General features: G+C 41.6%; 1 protein-coding gene and 1 long non-coding RNA gene across 4 annotated transcripts; both read left to right on the top strand.

Moving 5' to 3' along the window:
- Positions 1-7,541: 7,541 nt before the first annotated feature.
- Positions 7,542-13,237, top strand: LOC115165380 (tumor necrosis factor receptor superfamily member 14-like). 3 transcript variants are annotated; one of them, XM_029718466.1, is made up of 9 exons: positions 7,544-7,654; positions 7,981-8,110; positions 10,950-11,055; positions 11,148-11,429; positions 11,541-11,628; positions 11,759-11,940; positions 12,523-12,557; positions 12,697-12,745; positions 12,840-13,237. In XM_029718466.1, exons 2-9 carry the CDS (start codon positions 8,081-8,083, stop codon positions 12,878-12,880), a joined length of 813 nt encoding a protein of 270 aa, XP_029574326.1. In that variant the 5' UTR covers positions 7,544-7,654; positions 7,981-8,080; the 3' UTR covers positions 12,881-13,237. The 3 variants fall into 3 exon arrangements, with proteins under 3 accessions (XP_029574325.1, XP_029574327.1, XP_029574326.1); XM_029718465.1 differs by having other exon boundaries at positions 7,542-7,654; positions 12,697-13,237; XM_029718467.1 differs by having other exon boundaries at positions 7,543-7,654; positions 12,538-12,557; positions 12,697-13,237.
- A 3,791-nt stretch (positions 13,238-17,028) lies between these two features.
- Positions 17,029-18,885, top strand: LOC115165396 (uncharacterized). The gene is made up of 2 exons (XR_003870152.1): positions 17,029-17,492; positions 18,760-18,885. It is a non-coding gene; the product is annotated as an uncharacterized LOC115165396 (long non-coding RNA).
- Positions 18,886-22,204: the final 3,319 nt, after the last annotated feature.

Raw genomic sequence — 22,204 nt, 5'->3', positions numbered from 1 at the left:
TTAGTTCAGTTACCTTAGCTTTCTTGGGAACAGGAACAATGGTGGCCATCTTGAAGCATGTGGGGACAGCAGACTGGGACAGGGATTGATTGAATTTGTCCGTAAACACACCAGCCAGCTGGTCTGCGGATGCTCTGAGGACGCGGCTAGGGATGCCGTCTGGGCCAGCAGCTTTGCGAGGGTTAACACGTTTAAATGTTTTATTCATGTTGGCCACGGAGAAGGAGAGCCCACAGGCTTTGGTAGCAGGCGTGTCAGTGGCACTGTATAGTCCTCAAAGCAAGCAACGAAGTTGTTTAATTTGTCTGGGAGCAAGACGTCAATGTCCGCAACGGGGCTGGTTTTCTTTTTGTAATCTGTGATTGTCTGTAGACCCTGCTACATACGTCTCATGTTTGAGCCGTTGAATTGCGTCTCTACTTTGTCTCTAAACTGATGCTTTGCTTGATTGATCAACCTTGCAGAGGGAATTACTACACTGTTTGTATTCGGTTATGTTTCGTCGCCTTTCCATGATTAAAAGCGGTGGTTCGCGCTTTAAGTTTTGCGTGAATGCTGCCATCAATCTACGGTTTCTGGTTAGGGAAAGTTTTAATAGTCACAGTGGGTACAACGTCTCCGATGCACTTGCAAATAAACTCGCTCACCGAGTCAGCGTATACGTCAATGTTATTGTCTGAGGCTGCCTGGAGCATATCCCAGTCCACGTGATCGAAGCAATCTTGAAGCGTGGAATCCGATTGGTCAGACCAGCATTGGATAGACCTGAGCATGAGCGCTTCCTGTTTTAGTTCCTGGTGAGAACAGGCAATCGTAGCTAAATGCTTTTGGTTAACAACAAAAAAAGTTTCAAAAGCAAAAAAAAAGAAGAGGCACTGCAAGCAAAGGGGGCAGTCTAGCCAAAATGGAGGGTAGTGAAATTAAATTGGAGTTTTGTTTAAACATTTTTTGGGGCAACTCATAAGCAGGCCATGTCATATTTGTTTCATAGTCAATATATTATCGTATTTCATGACAGTGCAACGGTTAACTTTTTTTGCAGAAAAATATTACTGCGTTTCCATTAGCTAATGATACATAGGTCTACTTTAAAACACACACACTTGCACTCAGTGTTATCATATGCATTGTTTTTAATCATATAACATTAACTAATTGGGATATTGTTTCATTGCAGGGAAGAATGGCTCAGCAGCTATTGATCAGGTTGAGGGATAAGTTAAGCTCTATCATCTGCAGATTACCCATTGATTGATCTCCTGTTTGTGTGCACACGAGTTAGTTTGTTCGAGCTGGGGTAAATTATATTGATATTCCCGCGGAGGTGGTAGATGGTCTGCAACAGTTTATTAAAGTTGTCAGCACCTATCTCACACACAAAGTTGTCCCTTCACTATTTAATTAAGTTGTTATCAGTTCTTATAGTGGGAATGTAGGACAGTCAAAACTAGAAATTACTTGTGACACCCTTCAAAGTATGCTGGATACTGCTTTTCCTCTGGCTAACTTAGCTGACATGCATGGCATTTCAAGGTCGACCATTTACAGAAGGATGAAAGAACACAATATGTCTGTCAGGGAATGCTATTCTGATATGTCAGATGAAGAGTTAGACCAGAAAGTCAGGGCCATGAAGGCAAGGATGCCCCATGCGGGCTTTAGAATGGTCAAAGAAAGTCTCAGAGCAATGGGCTATTGTGTACAATGGCAAAGAGTTAGGGAGTCTTTGGAGCATGTAGATAGTGCAGGTATCATTGCCAGAATGAACCAGCTTCGTTGCATTGCTTGGCGAAGATACTCTGTTCCTGCTCCCCTGTCTCTCGTCCACATTGATACAAATCATAAATTGATAAGGTACTAAGATGTATAATGTCTCCATCAAATCTAAGAAGTTATTTAAACTGTTTTATTCTTACTTATTCGTAGACAAATGTTCATGATGTATGAAATTGGAGTTGTTCTTCATCAACTGGTAATACATAAATAATGAAGCAGGTTAATAGGTTCAACATTTCACTTTTAATTCCAGTGCTTTTTTTTCAAGGTACAACATTGTCATCTTTGGCAGTATAGATGGATTTTCAAGGAAGGTAAGTATATTATTTTGTATGCATATTGCATATTTCCCATCCCCTAATGAACAACCACAATACCAGTCTGATGTTAAGTGTAGGCTACCTCTTGTATAGATGTTCTATCTGGACACTGCGGCCAATAACAAAGCAGCAACTGCTTTTGGATACTTTATGAATGGAGTCGGCAGAAATGGATGCCCTTCAAGGTAAATATTGATATAGGAGAATGAACAAAATAATTACTTGTATTATGCATATTCATCCTAACCACTAATGTATTGTAACATCTTGTGAGGAGTTACTTTCTGATTAAAAATCCTTGACATCTTCCTCATCAAACCTCAGAACATTGCTTTCTGTGCTGTATTGACGTATCCTGAAAATGACATCTGCTGCTTTAGATTGAACGGTCATATCTCAGTTATTGTTTTCATATCTACAAAAAATAAGCTGTTTTCTTTACTTTCAGAGTGCGAGCTGATCAAGGGGATGAAAATGTAGATATTGCCAGATGTATGTTCACTGTCCGAGAAACAGGCTGTGGAAGCTTTATTGCTGACAAAAGTGTCCATAATCAGAGGTAATTAAACTGTTCTGTGTTCTTTTTCTCTCTTCCTCTCTGCCTGTCTTGTTGTACATGGAACCTGGCTCACATGCATTAATGAAAAAACCATGGAATAATCACCCTTTAAGTACTGAGGCGAACCTGACACCTCATCAGCTGTGGCATATTGGAATGCTCCAAACACCTGTGTCTGAGCCAGAATATGCAGAGGTATGAGTCTGGGATGTGAATGGCTTGACAGATCTTCCTTTAAATTTATCGTCACTAATACAGATTTGTTTATTTTGAGCATTCCAGATTCAGCAGGTGGAGGACCTGCTTTATCAGGAGGATAATCTTAAAAACACTGATAATGGGGTCATTGTTCCAGACATCCCATGCCCCGTCTACTGAGAATCTTGCTGTGCTGCAACGTCAAGTGAACCCTACCACTGACTCCTCATCTTTTGGTCAGGACATATACATGCTCTTCGATTAGTTATGAGTCTCCAGCCTTTTTAGGTGCAGTCCTCCCACACTATGTAGGATATTGTTTTAGCTCCTATGCCACTCTTGACAATGGCAAAAATGTGTATTTTTTGGGGCTGGAAAAAAAACAGCACCTCTTAACTGGTATGATGTAAACAAACTGTTTTATTCATTCAAACTGTTTCATTCATTGAAAAGAGCTTTTATGAAATGTTATTTATTTTCATAACAATTCAACTTATTGTAAAACAATGGTATTTATTTTCCACAAAGCAGCTCTAATTAACACTTCTCTCTAAAAACAAACCCACCATTTGAACATATAAAACTGATAAATACCATGTAACAATCAACATTATGTAGTAGTATAACAGTGTCAAAATAATCACGTGAATAATTGTAACATGTTCACGGCACTACCATTGGTCATACATCAAACAGGTTCCAAGTTCAGAGGTGAATCTATAGTACGTTCTAATAATGCAGTGATCTATAAAACACTATCCAGTTACAGAAGAGTCCAAGAATCCATAGGTGTCATGTGGCTCCTGAGGTGACTTTCTCTCCCCATATCATTTATCGAGCTGTCACCTTTACAGTTAGTGGTACATCCAGTGTCTTAACATGAAAATCAAAAGCAGGTAGTGACATAACAATGCTACAGTGACACAGAGCTCAGTGAACGGTGGTTAGTACAATTATGTAAATACCAATACAGTAGATCCACAAATACACAACTTTGTCATGTCAAAATATACAAATGAACAGCTGGAGGAGCAACTAAAAAATCCCTTAAATTTACATTTTAATAAAACCTTCCATCCCTCGCTGCATACAAATGAACCTTGGCTAATCAAAAGGACTTGTGAAGTATTATTGTACTTCAGCACCAAATTCCTCTCTAACAGAGTGGCACTGTCTCTCAGTGTTATCTTCATCATTTCTAAGCTCCAGAGGTGAAGTTGGAGACCACTGAATAAGCAGTGACTGGTGGTTACAGGATACAGTACTACAAATTAATAACATAAAGACAGACCTAGCACATTTACATTTACGTCATTTAGCAGACGCTCTTATCCAGAGCGACTTACAAATTGGTGCATTCACCTTATGATATCCAGTGGAACAACCACTTTACAATAGTACATCTATATCTTTTGGGGGTGGGGGTGGGGGGGTGGGTTGGGGTGGGTAGAAGGATTACTTTATCTTATCCCAGGTATTCCTTAAAGAGGTGGGGTTTCAGGTGTCCCCGGAAGGTGGTGATTGACTCCGCTGTCCTGGCGTCGTGAGGGAGCTTGTTCCACCATTGGGGTGCCAGAGCAGCGAACAGTTTTGACTGGGCTGAGTGGGAACTGTGCTTCCACAGAGGTAGGGAGGCGAGCAGGCCAGAGGTGGATGAACGCAGTGCCCTTCTTTGGGTGTAGGGACTGATCCGAGCCTGAAGGTACGGAGGTGCCGTTCCCCTCACAGCTCCGTAGGCAAGCACCATGGTCTTGTAGCAGATGCGAGCTTCAACTGGAAGCCAGTGGAGTGTGCGGAGGAGCGGGGTGACGTGCGAGAACTTTGGAAGGTTGAACACCAGACGGGCTGCGGCGTTCTGGATGAGTTGTAGGGGTTTAATGGCACAGGCAGGGAGCCCCGCCAGCAGCGAATTGCAGTAATCCAGACGGGAGATGACAAGTGCCTGGATTCGGACCTGCGCCGCTTCCTGTGTAAGGCAGGGTCGTACTCTGCGAATGTTGTAGAGTATGAACCTACAGGATCGGGTCACCGCCTTGATATTAGCTGAGAACGACAGGGTGTTGTCCAGGGTCCCGCCAAAGCTCTTAGCACTCTGGGAGGAGGACACAATGGAGTTGTCAACCGTGATGGCGAGATCATGGAACGGGCAGTCCTTCCCCAGGAGGAAGATCTGCTCCGTCTTGCCGAGGTTCAGCTTGAGGTGATGATCCGTCATCCACACTGATATGTCTGCCAGACTTGCAGAGATGCGATTCACCACCTGGTTTTCAGAAGGGGGAAAGGAGAAGATTAATTGTGTGTCGTCTGCGTAACAATGATAGGAGAGACCATGTGAGGATATGACAGAGCCAAGTGAATTGGTGTATAGCGAGAATAGGAGAGGGCCTAGAACTGAGCCCTGGGGGACACCAGTGGTGAGAGCACGTGGTGCGGAGACGGATTCTCGCCACGCCACCTGGTAGGAGCGACCTGTCAGGTAGGACGCAATCCAAGAGTGAGCCGCGCCGGAGATGCCCAACTTGGAGAGGGTGGAGAGGAGGATCTGATGGTTCACAGTATCAAAGGCAGCAGATAGGTCTAGAAGGATGAGAGCAAAGGAGAGAGAGTTAGCTTTAGCAGTGCGGAGAGCCTCCGTGACACAGAGAAGAGCGGTCTCAGTTGAATGGCCAGTCTTGAAACCTGACTGATTTGGATCAAGAAGGTCATTCTGAGAAAAATAGCAAGAGAGCTGGCCAAGGACGGCACGCTCAAGAGTTTTGGAGAGAAAAGAAAGAAGGGATACTGGTCTGTAGTTGTTGACATTGGAGGGATCGAGTGTAGGTTTTTTGAGAAGGGGTGCAACTCTCGCTCTCTTGAAGACGGAAGGGACGTAGCCAGCGGTCAAGGATGAGTTGATGAGCGAGGTGAGGTAGGGGAGAAGGTCTCCGGAAATGGTCTGGAGAAGAGAGGAGGGGATAGGGTCAAGCGGGCAGGTTGTTGGGCGGCCGGCCATCACAAGTCGCAAGATTTCATCTGGAGAGAGAGGGGAGAAAGAGGTCAAAGCATAGGGTAAGGCACCTTTGCTTGTGTATAATGCTAGCTTTAAGAATCTCTCAATAAGATAGACGTCAAGCCCGGAGATAAATTGGTCTATTACATTGCATTTGGATAAAGTTTATATACTTGTATTCTATACCACTTGGTGTCCATATACTAAAATGGAGTCTTTGGCCCCCATTGGTCTACCGTATATAGAACAGCTTCAGGCACTTGTTAAACAAAATAAAGAATAAAAACAGAAAGAATCACATATTAAAGGGGAGAGAACCGATGAGACCCTAAAGTAGTTAAATGAGAATGACAGATCTATAACTCAAATGTCTATGCACATTTGGTCTGGTCGACCAGGTAAGAACAGGTAAGACTGCTCTGTTACATGTGTAGAAAAAGTGTATTCATTATCGATTAAATAAGTCTAATATCGTATTTTGAAATATAATTTCGAACACGAAAATCAACTGTTAGCTAAAGTGTTATTTTACGTTAGTTAGTGCTAGCCCTGAAGGACACGACGCTGTCCAGCCAAGACAATACAAGACAAACACCAAGAAGCTGGTCAGCGTTGTTTTAGCTAGATACGGGTTTAAAGGGTAACATTAAGTAGCATAACCGTAACAACATGTAACAAATGACTTTGCATTAGTATACACATCAGATCTCCCAAAGCAAGGTGACATCTCACTTTTACATTGAGTTATTGCTTATCTCTGATGATAATTTCGAAATTGGGTAGGGCGTCTTTCAGTTTCTCTTCTCAGGCATTGCATAACAGAACAATTTATAACTTGTCAGAAATGTCCAGATCAACTAGCCATGTCAGTAATTTTTTTTTAGCTAGGTTTAATAGCCATAGATTTTGTTGTAATGTTTGATCCGGTCAAAGATCACATGAATACACATTTGACATGACAAAGTGTATATAATTGCAAGAACATTACCTTTTTAAAACAGCAAAACTGTTCTCTGCACCCCGTGACAAAATGTGTACAATTGCAGGAAATATGCTTTAAACCTGCTAAATTCTCTCCACCAACAAGAGGGGTGTGAACAGTGTGTGTCATGAACAGTGCTTGTGTCCATAGAAATAGACATGGGTGTGGGATGTTCCCCAATGCTGGAAGGGGGGCCTGAGTCAAACAGTTTGGGAACCCCTGCTGTAGAGAGTCATTGTACCATCTAAACCACTGTGACATGCTCTACATGACCAAAATTATGTGGACACCTGTTTGTCGAACATCTTGTTTCAAACTCATGGGCATTAATTTGGAGTTGGTCCCCCCTTTGCTGCTATAACAGCCTCCAATCTTCTGGGAAGGCTTTCCACTAGATGTTGGAACATTGCTTCCATTAAGCCACGAGGATTAGTGAGGTTGGGCGATTAGGCCTGGCTCGCAGTCGGTGTTCCAATTCATCCCAAAGGTGTCCGATGGGGTTGAGGTCAGGGCTCTGCAGGCCAGTCAAGTTCTTCCACACCGAACTCGACAAACCATTTCTGTACAGACCTTGCTTGGGGGCATTGTCATGCTGAAACAGGAAAGGGCCTTCCCCAAACTGTTGCTATGAAGTTGGAAACACAGAATTGTCTAGAATGTCTTTGTATCCATATTAATGCCCATGATATTGGAATGAGATGTTCAATGAGGTGTCCATATACCTTTGGTCATGTGCTGTGTATAATAACCCCAAAACATAACTATGTTTGTACTTATAGGTAACTAGATCGTGACTACAACTAAGTCTTTGACCACACTGTGTTACATTGGTGAGTAAAAACTCATGCTTCCTACCCTTTAACAGAAGAATATACATTTAGTCGGTAATCAGCATCCAGCATGACACCCCCGTTGTACTACAAATCACTGTGTGATGAAGGCATTTTGGTTGCTTGGCAATTGGAGAACAGCATCTTTAGGTTTTAGTATGTTGGTTCGCATAACACTGAAAAATAAAATTGCCATATACTATAAAATTCCATTGAACCAAAAATAATCCATTCTAATATTATGTTTGTTAAATATTGTACGGCAAATATTTTTAAATTGAATGGTATTACACTTTTCTAATAATTGTGTGTGTGTGTGTGTCAAGTTCTACATGAGGGTGAGGACAACAGGGATGTCCTTATTTCAAAACTAAGATTCCAGGGTGGTGGACCTTCTTCCACTGAGATGTTGAGGATTGGAGAACCATGGCGCAGTTTCAAAGCTTGATATGGATAGTAAGTTAAACGTTTGGGTTTTGTAAGCTTAGTAGCTTGGCATCATTCCACACTGCAGCAGTAAATGGCTCCAGATAATATGCTCAGAGTATACACCAATGATGTACAGTGCATTCGGAAAGTTCAGACCTTCACCTTTTCCACATTTTGTTAAGTTACAGCCTTATTCTAAAATGGATTAAATCAATGTTTTTCCTCATTAATCTACACACAATACCCCATAATGACAAAGCAAAAACAGGTTTTTATAAATGTTTTCACATTTTATAAAAACTGAAATATCTTATTTACATAAGTATTCCGATCCTTTGCTATGAGACTCAAAATTGAGCTCAGGTGCATCCTGTTTCCATTGATCATCCTTGAAATGTTTATACAACTTGATTGGAGTCCACCTGTGATAAATTCAATTGATTGGACCCGATTTGGAAAGGCTCACACCTGTGTATATAAGTTCCCACAGTTGACAGTGCATGTCAGAGCAAAAACCAAGCCATGAGTTCAAAGGAATTGTCCTTAGAGCTCCGAGACAGGCTTGTGTCGAGGCACAAGGGGAAGATCTGGGGAAGGGTACCAAAAAATGTCTGCAGCATTGAAGATCCCCAAGAACACAGTGGCCTCCATCATTCTTTAATGGAAGAAGTTTGGAAACACCTAGACTCTTCCTAGAGCTGGCCGCCCGGCCAAACTGAGCCATCGGGGGAGAAGGGCCTTTGTCAGGAAGGTGACCAAGAATCAAAAAATTTGTTCTTAACCGACTTGCCTAGTTAAAGAAAGGTTACACACACCAAAAAGTTTTGTTGGCGTTTACGATGTCCCCATTACCAGTAAAACATAATCAAAAGCTATTTCTTTCACTTACTTGCTGTGCTGTTTCGTTGTTCATTTGTTCAGTCGTTTCATTCTCAACCAGGATTTCTATGGAACACTGTTTGGGTCTTTGCGTGTCAAAAAATAAAACAATGACCAGTAGATAACGATTTGATTACACTATCACTTGTATTTCATGTCACAACGATTCATAGATGCGTATGCTATGATGCTGGTGAAGTTGTTTCGAGCACCAAAAGTGCTGGTCATAAAAAATAAATAAAAGCTAGCTAGCTCATGGAAGTAAACAATGTTCTCCCCCAAAAACATAGCAAAACGACATCTGTTTCAATAGCTAGTTAGCTAGCTAACTATATAGCTGCTAGGTGTCATCTAAAATAACCCTGATTTATAACACTGTATTTGATTAATGGTGGTCAGATCCATCTATGTGAAGCTAGCCACAATAGTGGACTTTGCGGTTAGCCTTCAAAATAAAAGTATGGCATAATTCTACTATTTGTATTCATTTGCATCACTGTCAATTACATACTTTTATTTACGGCAAAACGCAAGTTCCACTATTGTGCCTAATCCTTATTGTGGCTAGCTACACAACACATAACCAAGTCCTGTCGAGCGTCACTAGCCAGATGAAGCTAGCTGGCTGCTTATAACGTTCGCTTTGGGCAACAGGGTTAAGTAGCTGGCTAGCTATTCAATAGTCGAACAACAAGTGGCAACCTAGCTAATACTTACTCAAAAAGATTCCGAAAATCATTGCTAAGAATAATGAAAATGACTGCAGTTTCTACTGGTCATTGTTTTCAGGCTGGTTGTATTGGTGCTAGCTAGGTACCAAGCTAAAGCTAGCTACCCCAGAAGTTGCAGTCGAACAAATGATGCTTTATTACCTACGCGGTATTGTAAACACATCGTTCGTGGCCGGTGTTTGCTTGTTTGCAGATTTTTTTGTACAGTGTTGACAGTGCTAACGGCATTCCATAGTATGTATGTATGTATTGAAGCTATTACTGTGTAAATCCGGTAGGGCAACATCTGAAAAATAGCGCACTTGGTAGTGTGTATCGGTGCTCGACCAGTCGGCGAAAGCCAACATCACCCACGACAGACAACGGATTGCTTGCCAAGGGCAATGAATTCCATTATCTTGGCTTTAATGGATTTCGCCTTTTGAGTTGTCTCACTGAAATTCTTGCTCTTTCAAATGACTGCACGACTTGTTGACTGCTCAATCTACACAGCAGACATTGTGGGCTAGGTTATGAATGCTGTGTTGCACGTGTAGCGCAAAATGTTATGTGGCGTCATTACGGCATTTACCTACGTTATATAGGTATGCACGTCAGCTTTGACGTCGGTTTTGCACATCGGCGTTAAACTAGACATCAGCCAATACCGATGTTGGCATTTTCAGCTAATATCTACCGATTCCAATATGTTCACCGACATATCGCACATCCCTAATTAGTACAACAACCAAAAAATACTTTAACGCATAGATTAAGAGTCCATGTTAATTCACATACATTAATGCATACTTTATTAATTATTTTGTCTAACGGAATATAGGCTACTTATCAAAAACGAATGTAGACATTAATACATGCATTTCTATAACTTCCTAAATCTTTACCAAAATGGTTGCTTGGTTCTCAATTCAGTCATCCTGGGTTTATACATTTTCTGTGTCAAATTCTTGTTTTGAAAATTGTTTGGTCTTTGAACATTGTCAAATCTTCCAGCAGGGGACATGGTCTTGCAAAAGCTAATTATTATATTTCCTCTTTGAAAAAATCTATCTGAGTAAGTAAATTTCACTAACATTTATTAATCAAAACATATAAATCTTTAACTATGCTTTCTCTCAATCGCTCCTCAATCTGAACTCTCCTCCAGTATTATCTCTACTTTAACCCTAAACTCTCTTCAACCCTGCTTCATCAATGTGTGACCCCCTCCCCCTATTTTTTAACAGTGGTAATGTGTTCATTTTCTCTATTTACAGATTAACCTAGCTATCATTTTGACACTTCTAAACATTCAGCGCTCTATTGCATGTGGTAGAGCAGAGTACAGAACAGGTGATGAATGCTGTCCTATGTGTTCTCCAGGTAAGGACCAGCTCTGTATACTATATGGATTATTATGAAGAAAATAAATTCCAATATCAATCAATCCATGACACTGACCTTTTATTCCACAGGAAACCGGGTACATAGACACTGTACAGAATTTACAAGTACTTCCTGTGTCCCCTGTACCGACTCCACTTTCCTTGATGAACCCAATGGTCTTACGGCATGCATACTGTGTACAAACTGTGACCCAGGCTTTGGTTTGAAGGTAAAGCAGCCATGTAGACCTTCATCAGACACTGTCTGTGGGACACTGGAGGGGTTCTACTGTCTAGACCCAACTAAGGATGGTTGTAGAGCAGCCCAGAGACACAGCAGCTGTAAACCTGGTCAATACATCAGCCACACAGGTATGTCTTCATGCAAATCTTCCATTGACATCAGTACATGATTTATGTAGTCGTGAGTTAAGCACATCTCAAGTTAGGATCCTTAATGAGTTTCACCCTGTGTTGGTGCAGGAACAACATCTACAGATACTGTGTGTTATGACTGTACTGGTGATACCTATTCAGATGGATCATTTACATCCTGCCAGACACACACACAGTAAGTATGGCTCATGTATAATGGTTATTTCCTTCAAATACTGCAAAATGTGAACAGTTTTCATAATGTAAAACTGAAAGTTGGATGACTAAATTGTCGATTTACCAGTGGTCTATTTCTCTTATTATAGATGTGATACCTTGAAGCTTCAGCAAATTAAACCTGGAACTCATTGGTCCGACTTTGAATGTGGACCACAGACCTCCCCTCCCATAGCAATAATATCTGCTGTGGTGGTGGGGGTGGTACTAGCTGTGATATCAGCAGTGACGGCAGTAGCTATTAGAAGAAAAAGAAAAGCTCCTGTATCTGGTGAGATTATTTTGGGGACTTGTACAGTTTCATTTATTGTTTAATTGCCCAGATGAACAAGTGAGAAACATTCAACACTGAATCAAATCACATTTTATGTGCCGAATACAACGGACTTTACCGTGAAATGTTTGCTTACGAGCCCTTCCAAACGATGCAGTTAAAAAATAAATACAAATTAGTAACACGAGGATTCAAATAAAATACACAAGAATGTAGATATATACAGGGAGTACCAGTACAGTTCCTGTGTGGCTCAGTTGGTAGAGCATGGCGCTTGCAATGCCAGGGTTGTGGGCTCAATTCTCATGGGGGAACAGTATGGAAAATGTAGGCACTCACTACTTTAAGTAGCTCTGGAAAAGAGTGTCTGCTAAATTATTAAAATAAATACTAAAGCACACAAGATGAATACAATTAAATACGCAAGAATAGTGCTACATACAGGAAGTACCAGTACAAGATGAAGAAAATGAAATGCACAATAATGTTCTGAAAATCATGACAATGCCCCTGTCAAACAGTATGTTATTGAGTTCTAAATTAGTTTTTGTCTCAATGTTGATTCTTGTACTTTTCTAGGGAGGACTTTTCCAGAGACACAAAGCCCTACAGAGGTATGTTAATGAATAACCCCCCAATACCCACTGTATTTTCTATCATACTCAATGTGGTAAGGAGATGGCTGACAGGAATCTGTATTACCTCAAGGGTTGCACTTTTGTGTTTTATTGAGTTCAGGTTTCCTTTTACTAGGTATCAGACACAGAGGGAACATCAATGCTGTTTGTGGGAACAAGAACAGGTAAGGTAGCCTATAACATCAGAATGGTACAGTATGCCTGTTCATGAATTTCAGCCAGATTTGAGCTAAAATGTGTCTTATGAATATTATACAGATTCAAGTCTCCCGGACATTCATCAGAACAATCCAGTCTAATGTGTGGTTCATTGGCTTGAAAACTAGACTAGGCAGTAGGGCCCAATTTCTGTCCACTACATGGTGAATGTGATCTAGACACTGTTTTTAAATAAAAGTTGGAGGCTGGCACATTTGTTTTGTGGTGTAAAGATTAAAAAGGCCATGACCTTGATAGACAGCCTGTCTTCCAATACTGGGGATGAAGGAAACCTTAGTAGGAGCCCGATCTGTTGTGTTCTGGGAAAGGTCAGGTGTGTCCATGATTTCAATTGGTCAGTCCAAGTCAGTTGACGGTAATTAGAATAAAACACAAATTAGATTTTGTAGGACACTCCACCTGGTCTTTGGATACAGTTGCCAGATACAGAAAAAAAATGTATGATATGTATGAAATTGTATAAAATGTATGCATTCACCACTGTAAGTCGCTCTGGATAAGAGCGTCTGCTAAATGATTAAAATGTAAATGTAAATGTAGATATATTGAGCAATTGCCCTTGAACTGAGGAAATCTACAGATGATCCCACAGCATCCCCATGGACCTTATGATGTTCTGTAGATTCTGTTGACACAAACTGTGCAAAGGACATACGAATGAGATTTCCTGGACACTGGTATGGGGAAAAAATGGACTCTACTTGTTGAGTGACCATGGATTTGTATAATCCCACAGAGTAAACATCAAGAGGCAATGGTGCAGTGTAGGCTATGTCCAGTGTGACCCATTTTTTTATTTTTTATTTTTTATTTAACTAGGCAAGTCGGATGAGAACAAATTCTTATTTACAATGACAGCCTACCCTGGACGATGCTGGGCCAATTGTGCACCGCCTTATGGGACTCCCATTCACAGCTGGATGTGATACAGCCTGGATTAGAACCAGGGACTGTAGTGACTCCTCTTGCACTGAGATGTAGTGCCTTAGACCTGCGCCACTGGGGAGCCCTGATGCAAAGCAATGGGACTAATGTTTTGTTGGCAGTTCTATTCTTACAATCCTCCTAAAATATATATTTTATTGTCACACTGGGATACGTGCTGTGAAATGTGTTGTTTTACAGGGTCAGCCACTCTGCCCCTGGAGTAAATTAGGGTTCAGTGCCTTGCTCAAGGACACATCGACAGATTTTTCACCTTGATTGTGTAGTTATTTGTATTGTACAGTTCCTTTGTGTATTTTGTAGGTATTGTTTTACACGTTGCACATTATTCAATGCCATCATTCATTGTACTAATAAAGTTTTGATGTTTTTGATTCCATGGGTTTACAGTCTATTCTATTGAATCCATTTGCTTCTCTGTAAGTCATGGGTTGTGCTTATTTCACCAGCCATCAGTGCTCAGCCTATAGTTGCTGTAAGTGTATTGATGGTGACTAATTGGGATTAATAAATAGAGGATCTGCAATACAATTAAGCCAGCTAACTTTCTTATGTTCAAGTGTCCCAATGACATTAGCTACATTGTAAAAATGCTATTGAATAAAGCAAAATGTGAAAACTGCAAGGGTGTGAGTAGGTCTGTTGAGTTAATCTGTATAATGAACCTCCTGATATTTCAGACGTGTATTATTGACTAAATTCCAAAACAATTCTTAATCCTTCTCATTTGGAATCTCTAAAGAAATTATGTTGACATTCCTTTAAAAAGTGCATCCTTCCTTGGAGACTTACTGATTGGACAGGTGAATTGGCTCCACGTGGGTTCACCTGTCATTTATACCTCAAGGAAGGATGGAAGGCAGTGGCGGTCAGTGCCATTTAAGATTAGGGAGGACGATTTATTTTAATGAGCATAGCCTTACTTATATTACAGCATATTGATGACTCATTCATATTCCATTCACCCAGCTCAATGTAACAGGCTAGGCTAGGTTTAGGCTACTACATAATACTCAAATTGTCCCTATACCCATCATGAGATTGCTACAACCTAGCCTACGATTAAAAGTTTACAAAGTAGGTGCACAAGTCGAGAAATCAAGGTGACAATGACACATTCAATACCGCCTTGCACACTCTTGCCTGCATCTAGCTGATCTAGGGTGTAATCAATAGTCCAAACAACTGCAAACAAGTTTCTATTGGACAAATTCAAGAATGTTTATCCCTGTTTTGTTCTGTTAGCTGCTGTTTTAAGAAATGTTTTTCAACCGAATGACCAGGTTTAAGTGCCTTTGAACGGGGTATGGTAGTACATTACATTTAAGTCATTTTGCAGACGCTCTTATCCAGAGCGACTTACAAATTGGTGCATTCACCTTATGATATCCAGTGGAACAACCACTTTACAATAGTGCATCTAAATATTTTTAGGGGGGGGGGTTAGAAGGATTACTTTATCCTATCCCAGGTATTCCTTAAAGAGGTGGGGTTTCAGGTGTCTCCGGAAGGTGGTGATTGACTCCGCTGTCCTGGCGTCGTGAGGGAGCTTGTTCCACCATAGGGGTGCCAGAGCAGCGAACAGTTTTGACTGGGCTGAGCGGGAACTGTGCTTCCTCAGAGGTAGGGAGGCGAGCAGGCCAGAGGTGGATGAACGCAGTGCCCTTGTTTGGGTGTAGGGCCTGATCAGAGCCTGAAGGTACGGAGGTGCCGTTCCCCTCACAGCTCCGTAGGCAAGCACCATGGTCTTGTAGCGGATGCGAGCTTCAACTGGAAGCCAGTGGAGAGAGCGGATGAGCAGGGTGACGTGAGAGAACTTGGGAAGGTTGAACACCAGACGGGCTGCGGCGTTCTGGATGAGTTGTAGGGGTTTAATGGCACAGGCAGGGAGCCCAGCCAACAGCGAGTTGCAGTAATCCAGACGGGAGATGACAAGTGCCTGGATTAGGACCTGCGCCGCTTCCTGTGTGAGGCCGGGTCGTACTCTGCGAATGTTGTAGAGCATGAACCTACAGGATCGGGTCACCGCCTTGATGTTAGTGGAGAACGACAGGGTGTTGTCCAGGGTCACGCCAAGGTTCTTAGCACTCTGGGAGGAGGACACAAGGGAGTTGTCAACCGTGATGGCGAGATCATGGAACGGGCAGTCCTTCCCCGGGAGGAAGAGCAGCTCCGTCTTGCCGAGGTTCAGCTTGAGGTGGTGATCCGTCATCCACACTGATATGTCTGCCAGACATGCAGAGATGCGATTCGCCACCTGGTTATCAGAAGGGGGAAAGGAGAAGATTAATTGTGTGTCGTCTGCATAGCAATGATAGGAGAGACCATGTGAGGATATGACAGAGCCAAGTGACTTGGTGTATAGCGAGAATAGGAGAGGGCCTAGAACAGAGCCCTGGGGGACACCAGTGGTGAGAGCACGTGGTGCGGAGACAGATTCTCGCCACGCCACCTGGTAGGAGCGACCTGTCAGGTAGGACGCAATCCAAGCGTGGGCCGCGCCGGAGATGCCCAACTCGGAGAGGGTGGAGAGGAGGATCTGATGGTTCACAGTATCAAAGGCAGCAGATAGGTCTAGAAGGATGAGAGCAGAGGAGAGAGAGTTAGCTTTAGCAGTGCGGAGAGCCTCCGTGACACAGAGAAGAGCAGTCTCAGTTGCACCATTTTGTGTCAAGAACTGCAACGTTGCTGGGTTTTTTACACAATAGTTTCCCTGTATATAAAAAATGGGCCCCCACCCAAAGGACATCCAGCCAACTTGACACAACTATGGGAAGTATTGGAGTCAACATGGGCCAGCAACCCTGTGGAACGCTTTCGACACCTTGTAGAGTCCATTCCCTGACGAATTGAGGCTGTTCTGTACACTCAGTGTATATTTCAGTGCTATGAGCGTGTACAATAATCATGCACTCATACGTGTACTGAACAACAAGTTGTGACCTTTGTTCATTTGATAAGGTTCAATGGGTATACAGCCATATACTGATTACCACAGCAGTGCTCTAACTTTAACAGTGTCATCTATCCCTCTGCCTTAAAACACTCATGGTTGACTAAAATTGAATCTTAAACTAAACTTGAAAAGAAACAAAAAAGAAAGTAGAAACTTCAGGTTACAAGACTGTTCAAACTAAAACTGATACCAAAACCAACAGACCACAACACACATCTAGAATTAAATCTAAAAACCCGTGAAATGGAGAAAAAAAACGAATGAAAAGCCAAAATTGTAAAGAAAATAAATATTTTAAAATGAGTAGCAGAAGTAACCTTGGTCATCTGTTTTCTGTGTGTTTCTTTGTATTGAAGGCTGAGTTGATAGATTCCTGACCTCCAGATGAACTAAGGGAGGTGGATAGGGAGGTACAGGAGAAGAGCCAGCAGATAGCCATGCTAGAAGAGGAGCTCCACAGGCTGAGAGGCTAGCCCTGAGTGGGGTCCTGAAGTTATGTTATCTTTTTGTATAAGACCTATAAGACCTAAAACGAATCTGTGCCACAAACACAAATCTTCAAGTGTGAATATGCCTCTGCTATCTGCTTGTCGTTTTTTCTGTTGTCATTTGTGAGAAGTGAAAATGAAAATAAGACACAAAACATTTACTTAAACAAGGGAAGCATAGAAATAGTGAACATACTTCAGCTTTAAGGGTTAGGGACGTCCCAAGGATCCCAGATAGCACGAAGACTTGAAAGTATCTCGTTCATAAACGAAAGTGAAAACTAGTCCGAGTTAATCTAACAGGTAAAACTGCTCTGTTACATGTGTAGGAAAAGTGTATTCAATATTGATTAAATATGTGTAATATCGTATTTTGAAATATGATGTTCGAAATGAACTGTTAGCTAAAGTTTTATTTTACGTTAGTGCTAGTCCTAAAGGACACGACGCTTCACGTCCTTAATTAAGAGCATGCGCTGTCCAGCGGTTTGTGTAGCCAAGACAAAATGTAGTTTATCTAAATTACATTATTGTACCTTCATTATGCTAGCCTATCTACATACATGATAAAAGACAAACACCAAGAGGCTGGTCAGCGTTGTTTTAGCTAGACACGGGCTTAAAGGGTAACATTAGGTAGCATAACCGTAACTACATGTAACATATGTCTTTGCATTAGTATACGCGTCAAAACTCCCAAAGCGAAGTGACACCTCGCTTTACATTTTTTCGAGTTATAACTTAAAACTGATCAGAATTCCCAAGGTGCAATTTCGAAATTGGGTAGTGCATCATCAGTTTTCCTGTCATTTCTACTTGCACATCATCATCATCTGCTCATCTATCACTCCAAGGTTAATTTGCTAACTTGTAATTACTTCGCTACTATGGCCTATTTATTGCCTTACCTCCTTTGCACACAATATATAGACCTTCTTTTTTTCTATTGGTGTTTTGACTGTACATTTGTTTATTCCATGTGTAACTGTGTTGTATGTGTCGCACTGCTTTGCTTTATCTTGGCCAGGTCGCAGTTGTAAATGAGAACTTGTTCTCAACCAGCTTACCTGGTTAAATAAAGGTGAAAAAAATGTCAGGCATTGCATAACTTAGAGAGCAATTTATAACGTGTCAGAAATGTCCAGATCAACTAGCCCATGTCAGCAAACATTTTTTGCTAGGTTATGTAGCCCATAGATTATGTTGTAATGTTTCAGACACTCAAATATGACATGAATACATATTAGACATGGCAAAATGTATAGAATTGTAAGAAAATTAGCTTTTAAAACAGCAAAATGTTCTCTGCACCCTGTGACAAAATGCATAGAATTGCTGGAAATATGCTTTAAACCTGCTAAATTCTCTCCACCCCACCAACAAGAGGGATGTGAACAATGTGTGTCATGAACAGTGCTTGTGTCCATAGAAATAGACATGGGAGCAGGATGTTCCCCAATGCTGGAAGAGGGGCCTGAGTCAAACAGTTTGGAACAGTTTTCATAATGTAAAACTGAAAGTTAGATGACTAAATTGTTGATGTACCAGTGGTCTATTTCTCTTATTATAGATGTGATACCTTGAAGCTTCAGCAAATTAAACCTGGAACTCTCCGACTCTGAATGTGGACCACAGACCTCCCTTTCCATGGCTGTAATCAAATCTGCTGTTGTGTTGTTCCTAGCTGTGAAAAAAATAAGAGCCTACATCTGGTGAGATTAATTGGCATTTTTTTGCTTTTACCTCCCTTATCTCACATCATTTGCTCACATTGTATATAGTCTTATTTTTTTTATTTATTTTTTTTCTACTGTATTATTGACTGTATGTAGTTTACTCCATGTGTAACTCTGTGTTGTTGTATGTTGTCGAACTGCTTTGCTTTATCTTGGCCAGGTCGTAATTGTAAATGAGAACTTGTTCTCAACTTGCCTACCTGGTTAAATAAAGGTGAAATAAATAAATAAATAAAATAAATAAAAAAAATTGGGGGAATTGTACAGTTTCATGTATTGTTTTAATTGTCCAGATGAACAAGTGAGAAACATCCAGCACTGAACTTAATCTAATTGTATTAGTCACATGCACCGTACTGTTGCCGCTTGCTATAGACCACCCTCCGCCCCCAGCTGTGCCCTCGACACCATATGTAATCTGATTGCCCCCATCTATCTTCTGAGCTCGTACTGCTAGGTGACCTAAACTGGGACATGCTTAACACCCCGGCCATCCTACAATCTAAGCTTGATGCCCTCAACCTCACACAACTTATCAATGAACCTACCAGATATAACCCCAAATCCGTAAACACGGGCACCCTCATAGATATCATCCTAACTAACTCGCCCTCCAAATACACCTCTGCTGTTTTCAACCAAGATCTCAGCGATCACTGCCTCATTGCCTGCATCCGTAATGGGTCTGCGATCAAACGACCACCCCTCAACACTGTCAAACGCTCCCTAAAACACTTCTGCGAGTAGGCCTTTCTAATCGACCTATCCTGGAATGACACTGACCTCATCCCGACAGTAGAGGATGCCTGGTTGTTCTTTAAAAATGCCTTCCTCACCATCTTAAATAAGCATGCCCCATTCAAAAAATGTAGAACCAGGAAAAGATATAGCCCTTGGTTCACTCCAGACCTGTCTGCCCTTGACCAGCACAAAAACATCCTGTGGCATTCTGCATTAGCATCGAATAGCCCCCCTGATATGCAACTTTTCAGGGAAGTTAGGAACCAATATACACAGGCAGTTAGGAAAGCTAAAGCTAGCTTTTTTAAACAGAAATTTGCATCCTGCAGTACAAACTCAAAAAAGTTCTGGGACACTGTAAAGTCCATGGAGAATAAGAGCACCTCCTCCCAGCTACCCACTGCTCTGAGGCTAGGAAACACTGTTACAACCGATAAATCCACTATAATTGAGAATTTCAATAAGCATTTTTCTACGGCTGGCCATGCTTTCCACCTGGCTACCCCTACCCGGTCAACTGCCTGGCACCCTCCACAGCAACCCGCCCAAGCCCCCACCATTTCTCCTTCACCCATATCCAGATAGCTAATGTTCTGAAAGAGCTGCAAAATCTGGACCCCTACAAATCAGCCGGGCTAGACAATCTGGACCCTCTCTTTCTAAAATTATCTGCCGAAATTGTTGCAACCCCTATTACTAGCCTATTCAACCTCTTTCGTATCGTCTGAGATTCCCAAAGATTGGAAAGCTGCTGCGGTCATCCTCCTCTTCAAAAGGGGAGACACTCTAGACCCAAACTGCTACAGACCTATATCTATCCTACCCTGCATCTCTAAGGTCTTCAAAGGCCAAGTTAACAAACAGATTACCCACCATTTGAATCACACCGTACCTTCTCCGCTATGCAATCTGGTTTCAGAGCCGGTCATGGGTGCACCTCAGCCACGCTCAAGGTCCTTAACGATATCATAACCGCCATCGATAAGAGACATTACTGTGCAGCTGTATTCATCGACCTGGCCAAGGCTTTCGACTGTCAATCACCACATTCTTATTGGCAGACTCAACAGCCTTGGTTTCTCAAATGATTGCCTCGCCTGGTTCACCAACTACTTCTCTGATAGAGTTCAGTGTGTCAAATCGGAGGGCCTGTTGTCCGGACCTCTGGCAGTCTCTATGGGGGTGCCACAGGGTTCAATTCTTGGGCTGACTCTTCTCTGTATACATCAATTATGTCGCTCTTGCTGCTGGTGATTCTCTGATCCACCTCTACGCATACGACACCATTCTGTATACTTCTGGCCCTTCTTTGGACACTGTGTTAACTAACCTCCAGACGAGCTTCAATGCCATACAACTCTTTGGTCTTGGCCATGGTGGAGAGTTTGGAATCGGATTGATTGATTTTTGACATGCGTTTTTCTGGATTTTTTTGTTGTTATTCTGTCTCTCACTGTTCAAATAAACCTACCATTAAAATTATAGACTGATCATTTCTTTATCAGTGGGCAAACGTACAAAATCAGCAGGGGATCAAATACATTTTTCCCCCACTGTATGTTTTTCTATCATAATCACTGTGGTAAGGAGATGGTTGACAGGAATTTATATTGCCACGAGGGTTGCACTTTTTAATGTTTTATTGAGTTGAGGTTTCCTTTTACTAGGTTTCAGACACAGGGAACATCAATGCTGTTTGTGGGAACAACAACAGGTAAGGTAGCCTATAACTTAGCAGGGTTTGTATGTACAGAATTGTATGAGTTCATGAATTTCAGCCAGATTTGACAGAAAAATATTTCTGATTTAATACTTTATACATATTTTTGTAAATTTGACTCTTATGAATTTTATGCTTACCGGATTAAAGCCTCCAGGATATTTATCGGAACAATCCAGGTTAATGTGTGGTTCATTGGCTTGAAAACTAGACTAGGCATTAGGGCACCATTTCTGTCCACTACATAGTAAATGTGATCTAGACTCCATTTTTAAATAAAAGTTGGAGGTTGGCACATTTGTTTTGTGGTGTACAGATTAAAAAGACCATGACCTCGATAGACAGCCTGAAACCCTAAAATGTAACAAACAGATGATCCCACAACATCACCATGGACCTTATGGAACTTGTGTTTCTGGTGATGATGTACTACTGTAGATTCTGTTGATACAAACTGTAAAATGACCTGTGAATAATATGGCCTGGACACTGGTATGGAAAAAAATGGACTCCACTTCTTGTGTGACCATGGATTTGTATCATCCGATTCCCCACAGAGTAAAACACAATGGACAATGGTGCAAAGTATTATAGGCTATGTCCAGTGTGTGACCAATGATGCATACCAATGGAGCAAATGACGTAAATGTAAAAATAACACTTATTTTTTTTAATTATCTGTAAAGTTTAATCTATTGTCAACGTAGAGAGCGTAGACATTTTTCATCAGCAAGTGAAAATGGTACGCCTTCCGTCTGAACAGTATTTCCTCCTTGGTAAGTTAACGAACTGTATCTAGCTAAGTCCTTAACTACTGT

This window comes from Salmo trutta, chromosome 28 (assembly GCF_901001165.1).
Source record: "Salmo trutta chromosome 28, fSalTru1.1, whole genome shotgun sequence".
Lineage (NCBI taxonomy): Eukaryota > Metazoa > Chordata > Actinopteri > Salmoniformes > Salmonidae > Salmo > Salmo trutta.
This window is presented reverse-complemented; position numbering and strand designations above follow the sequence as displayed.